Consider the following 6,000-nt stretch of genomic DNA (forward strand, 5'->3'; position numbering starts at 1 on the left):
CCCTCCGGACACGGGGTGACCCGCTGGACAGCTGGGATGGGGACGGGGAGGTGGCACTGGGGACACCGGGGGCACTGACCAGTGACATCGAGGAATTTGCCCCTCTCGGCCTCGGGCAGCCCCTCCAGCCCCTCCAGCATCCAGGTGACACTCCGGACACAGCTCGTGGTCACCTGCGCCAGCTCCGGCCACCCCGAGGGCTGCGGGGACCCCAGAGCCTCAGGGGACGCTCCAGGACCCCTCCAGCCCCAAATCCCAACACCAAATCCCATGGGAGAAGCTTCCAGAGCCCCCTCAGGGCATCTCAACCCTAAATTCCAACCCCATATCCCACAGAAGCTTCCAGCACCCCCAGAACTCCCTCCAGGAGGTTCCATCCCCAAATCCCAAGCCCACATCCACAGGGAGAAGGTTCCAGCACCCCCAGAACCTTTTCAGGATGACTCAATCCCCAAATTCCAGCCCCAAATCCAACGGGAGGGGCTCCCAGAGTGGCTCCAACCCCAAATTCTGACCCCACATTCAACAGGAGAAGCTCCCAGAACCCCCTCAGGGCACCTCAATCCTCAAATCCCATCCCCAAATCCCACGGGAAAGGCTCCCAGCCTTCCCAAGGATCCGGATCCTTTCCCTGGGATACCTGGGAACGTTGGAATATCTCGTGGATGGCGTTGGAGAAGAGCTGGAGGCTGTGGAACAGCAGCTGCTTCACCATCACCTGCTCCCTGACGGAGTCAGGAGGGACCTGAGAATGGGGAAAATGGGATTTGGGAATGCTGGAGTAGAGCTAGGAATGGGGAAAGTGGGATTAGGGAATGCTGGGGTGGAGCTGGCAATGGAGAAAGTGGGATTTGGGAATGCTGGGGCTGGGAATAGGGTCAGGGAATGGAGAAAGCAGGATTTGGGGGCTCAAGGAGCTTCTGCTGGGATGGAGATGGATCTGACAAAGGGAACAGTGGGAATTTGGGACTCCACAAACTCCAGGAGCTGTTGGGGATGGACCTGGAAAGAGGGAAAAGTGGGATCTGGGGTCTAGCAAGGGCAGGAAAGAAAAAAAAAATGGGATTTCGGGTTTAGGAAAGAAGAGAAATGGGATTTGGGGTCTAGTAAAGAAAAGTGGGATTTAGGGTCCAGGAAAGAAGAAAAGTGTGACTTGGGGTCCACGAGCCCCAGGAGCTGCTGCTAGGATGGAGAAAAGTGGGATTTGGGACTCTCCAAACTCCAGGAGCTGCTGCCAGGGCTGGGACCAGCACGGAGCAACCCCAAGGGATTCCAGGGAATGCTGATCCCACATCCCTGCTCTTCCTCCTCCTCCTCCTCACCTGGGCCAGCAGCCGCCGCAGCGCCCGCCCGTGGCCCTGGGAGAAGCCACAAATCCCAGGAAGCTCCTGGAGGCCGAGGGGCAGCTCCCGGCTCCTCCTGAGCACCTCCCCAAGCTGGGCCAGCACGAACTGGGAACACTCCAGCAGCACCCGCAGAATCCTTCCGGAACATTCCGCTGCCAGCGCCTCTCCCGCCCGGCACAAAGCCGGCCCCGCCGCCCGGACGCCGCCCCCGCCCTTGGCCGACGCCCTGCTCAGCTGGATCCCGGCTTCCAGCACCTCCAGAGGCGCTCCCAAAGAATTCCCGGCTCCTAAAAACCCCCTGGAATCCTGCAGGGCGTCCAGAGCCTCGCGGTGCCGCCGGGCCTTGCAGAGGTGACGGCAGCGCTGCAAGGTGAGCTCCAGGTAACACAGGGAATTCTGGAGATCCGGAGGGCGCGGAGCCTCGTCCCGCAGCGTGTCCAGCAGGAATTCCCCGAGCTGCCTGGCCAGGAAGAGCGGGCACGGAGCTCTCTCAGCCTCGTAGAGAGCAGCAGCGGCCGCAGCGTTCTGGGCGGTCTGCGAGGTGAAGAAGGGAGGCTGGAAGGATTCCCGAGGGGATCCTTCCCCGCCCCGAGATTCCAGCAGCAGCAGGAAGCGCAGGGAGCGGATCCTGGCGCTCAGCACCGCCCTGCCCTCCTCCCGAGGCCTTTCAGGCCCGGCCAGAGAGGTCGCAGCTCTCCAGAGGACGCTGAAGCAGCTGCGGGTGATGGTAGCCCAATCGCCGTGGTGGTGGCCACGCCTCAGCCGAGCCCTCAGCAGCTCGGCCACGCTCCAGGTGTGCGTCCCCGCCCATCCCGCGGCGTTCCGGAGCACGTGGAACAGGATCTTCTCCAGGTACAGCTCAGGGGGCTCGGGGACCAGGCTCAGGTAGGTCTGGGTGGCCTCCTGGGCCAGGGCTAGCAGCTGGGCACCGTGGGCTACCAACCCGCCGGGCTGGGCCAGCTGCTCCACGCAGGTGCGAAGGGCGCGGTCGCAGAGCTGGACACGGCGGGAATGGGGGACAGAGCGGCTGCGGAGGCTTTCCTGGGAAAAGAGAGATTTGGGATCAGGGCACAGCCCCTCGAGGGGCATTTCCTGGGAAAAGAGAGATTTGGGATCAGGGCACAGCCCCTCGAGGGGCATTTCCTGGGAAAAGAGAGATTTGGGATCAGGGCACAGCCCCTCGAGGGGCATTTCCTGGGAAAAGAGAGATTTGGGATCAGGGCACAGCCCCTCGAGGGGCATTTCCTGGGAAAAGAGAGATTTGGGATCAGGGCACAGCCCCTCGAGGGGCATTTCCTGGGAAAAGAGAGATTTGGGATCAGGGCACAGCCCCTCGAGGGGCATTTCCTGGGAAAAGAGAGATTTGGGATCAGGGCACAGCCCCTCGAGGGGCATTTCCTGGGAAAAGAGAGATTTGGGATCAGGGCACAGCCCCTCGAGGGACATTTCCTGGGAAAAGAGGGAGTCAGAACCAGCTCAGAACCCCCTAAAGATGCCACAGTAGGATCCAAGAACTTTCCCAGGAAAAGCACGAGTCAGACCCCAGGATCCCCCAAAAGGATCCTGAGGTTTCCCAAGGAAACAAAGGATCAGAGCTCACTCTGATCTTCTCCAGGCGCTCCTCGATGCCGGCCCAGCTGTCCGTGGTTCCATCCTTCCTGTCCGTGGTTCCGTCCTTCCTGTCCTTCCCTTCCATCCCAAGGGCTTCGTTGTGATGGGGGGCTGTGAGGGCAAGGGGAGGTGTGTGACCCCCAGAATCCCCAAACCCCTCCAAACCCTGCAGGTTTCCAAAGCCCACCAGCCCCACTTCTTTACCCCCTTAGTGGGCCAGGGCACTCCCAGACGCAATTCCTGACACCCCAGGGACCCCCAACCCCACTGGGGGTCTCCAGCCCCATTCCTCCCCCCCCCACCCTCTTAAGGGGCCAGATCACCCCAAATCCCCCCATCCGGCCCCACTTTCTGACCCCCAGCCCCATTTCTACCCCCACTCCCTGTCCCTCAGAGAGCCCCAGCTCCCCCCACCCCCTCAGGCCTCCCGCGGCCTTCACACCTGCTCCCGTCACCGCCAGCCCACACGGCCCCCTGCCTCTCCCCCGCTCCCCCGGCACCCTGAGGGGGTCTCAGCCCCCCACATCCCCCTCGGGACCCCCAAATTCCCCCCAGGCCGCGCCCCCCCCCCCCCCCCTCACGCTGCGCTGCTGCTCCGCCACCGTCCGCCAGAGGGCGGGGCCCGCCGCGCGCCCGTTCAAACTTCGACCTTAGCCAATCAGCGCGCGTCTCCGCCCCACGACGTCCAATCAGCGCGAGGCACCGGCCCGCGGCTTCCAATCAGGGTGTGGTACCGCCCCCGCGCGGGGCATCACGGGAGTCGTAGTGCGCGCTCGGCCACGCGCGCTTTTTGTGCGCCTGCGCGGGGCGGGGGGCGTTATCAAGTATGGGGCGTGGTCAGTGCGGAGGGGGCGTGGCCGTGGTGGGAGCGCCGGGATTGGAGAGGGGGGAAGGGAGAGCCCCGGGATGTGGAGAAGGAATTGGGGTCTGGGGGGAGTGTCCGTGTGTCCGCTCTTCCTCATGTCCTTCTGTCCCCCTGTCCCCTCTGTCCCCCTGTCCCCTCTGTCCCCCTGTCCCCCCTGTCCCCCTGTCCCCGTGTCCCCCTGTCCCCGTGTCCGTCTGTCCCCTCTGTCCCCGTGTCCGTCTGTCCCCTCTGTCCCTCTGTCCCCCTGTCCCCCCTGTCCCCCTGTCCCTCTGTCCCCGTGTCCCTCTGTCCCCTCTGTCCCCCTGTCCCCGTGTCCGTCTGTCCCCTCTGTCCCCTCTGTCCCTCTGTCCCCGTGTCCGTCTGTCCCCGTGTCCCTCTGTCCCCCCTGTCCCCTCTGTCCCCGTGTCCCTCTGTCCCCCTGTCCCTCTGTCCCCCTGTCCCCCCTGTCCCCGTGTCCCTCTGTCCCCTCTGTCCCCGTGTCCCTCTGTCCCCTCTGTCCCCCGGGCTGCAGAACCCCCGGTTGCCACCAGGAGGACCCGGAGGTCGCGGGTGAAGTTTTTGGGGCTCCCTAAAAACAGAGACCAGATAAAATTAACGCAATAAAAATATTTATATTTATATTTATACGCATATTTACGCTTATATTTATTTTTATTTTTATTATTTATATTTATATTTATATGTTTATATATTTATATTTGTATCTATAATTACCTTTACGTTTATATTTTTATTTACACTTTTGGGTTTTTTACACTTATGTTTTTTATAAATTTATATTTATATTTATATTTTATTATTATTTATATTATTATTTATATTTATTAATTACCAAAAACATAACCAATAAAAACCAGAAAAACCCGGCTCGTGACTTTAATTCCCGAGCAATAATTCAATGGGGAATAAATGATTTTTTTGTCTCGTTTGTGCTCCTTAGGAAATTCCCAATTTCCGCCTGGCCCCGCGGGTCCGAGCGGTCAATTAAAGGGTTAAAAACCTCCCCAATTAACGCCCGGAGAGAGAATTTTCGGATTAAATTCCCTCTGGCCAACTCTGCTGATCAATCCCAATTTCTCTCTGCTTTTTTGTTGTTTTTTTTGTTTTTCTGGGGTTTTTTTTGTTTGTTTTGTTTTTTGGGTTTTTTTTTTTTTTGTTTGTTTTTTTTTTTTTTGGGTTTTTTTTTTTGTAAGAACCCAAGGGTGAAAGCGCAAATAAAAATAAAAAATAAAAATAAAAAATAAAAATAAAAATAAAAAATCCAACTCGCGGGTTCCTCCCCTGTGATCGTCGCTAAAACCGAACCAAACCGATTGCTGATTTCTTTGCTATTTATTTTTATTTTTTTTAATGAAATTTAGAAGGAGAAGGGTTTTTTTTTTTGTTTGTTTTTGGTTTTTTTTTTTTCCCCTCCCCGCCCCGTCTGGAGCTGTAATTATATTTTTTTTCTATTTTTTTAAAATTTATTTTTTTATTTTGTCGCAGATGGGGCCGGCTCAGGATCCCGGCGATAAAAAAAGATGGATTTGGGGACAGAGGTGAGAGCTGAGATCCGTCCGTGCTCGGTGCCATCCATCAAGGGAAAAAAAGGGGGAAAAAGGTGAAAAAGGGGGGAAAAAATGGGAGAAAAGAGTGGAAAATGGAAAAAAAAATGAGGAAAAAGGGGGAAAAGGGGAAGAAAGGGGAAAGGGGGAAAAATGAAAAAAAAGGGGAAAAGGGGAAAAAAGGAAAAAGGGAGGAAAAGGGGGCAGGAATCAATCGGGGGCAGGAATCAATCAATCAATCACCGGGCAGGAATCAATCAATCAATCAATCAATAATCGGTCAGGAATCAATTAATAATCGGGCAGGAATCAATCAATCAATTAATAATCGGGCAGGAATCAATTAATAATCGGGCAGGAATCAATCAATCAATAATCGGGCAGGAATCTATTAATAATCGGGCAGGAATCAATCAATCAATCAATAATCGGTCAGGAATCAATTAATAATCGGGCAGGAATCAATCAATCAATCAATAATCGGTCAGGAATCAATTAATAATCGGGCAGGAATCAATCAATCAATTAATAATCGGGCAGGAATCAATTAATAATCGGGCAGGAATCTATCAATCAATCAATCAATAATCGGGCAGGAATCAATTAATAATCGGGCAGGAATCTATCAATCAAT

At 55.6% G+C, this 6,000-nt stretch overlaps 1 protein-coding gene across 1 annotated transcript in view; it reads right to left on the bottom strand.

Annotated features, from left to right (window-relative positions):
* Positions 1-3,563, bottom strand: part of ESPL1 (extra spindle pole bodies like 1, separase) — a 39,043-nt gene extending 35,480 nt beyond the window's left edge. Inside the window, 5 exon segments of the mRNA XM_062510851.1 lie at positions 80-200; positions 641-787; positions 1,323-2,387; positions 2,947-3,068; positions 3,539-3,563. Of these exon segments, the coding sequence (XP_062366835.1) occupies positions 80-200; positions 641-787; positions 1,323-2,387; positions 2,947-3,042 (1,429 nt within the window). The 5' untranslated portion in view covers positions 3,043-3,068; positions 3,539-3,563.
* Between the last annotated feature and the right edge of the window lie 2,437 nt (positions 3,564-6,000).

Source organism: Cinclus cinclus, chromosome 30 (genome assembly GCF_963662255.1).
Source record: "Cinclus cinclus chromosome 30, bCinCin1.1, whole genome shotgun sequence".
NCBI lineage: Eukaryota > Metazoa > Chordata > Aves > Passeriformes > Cinclidae > Cinclus > Cinclus cinclus.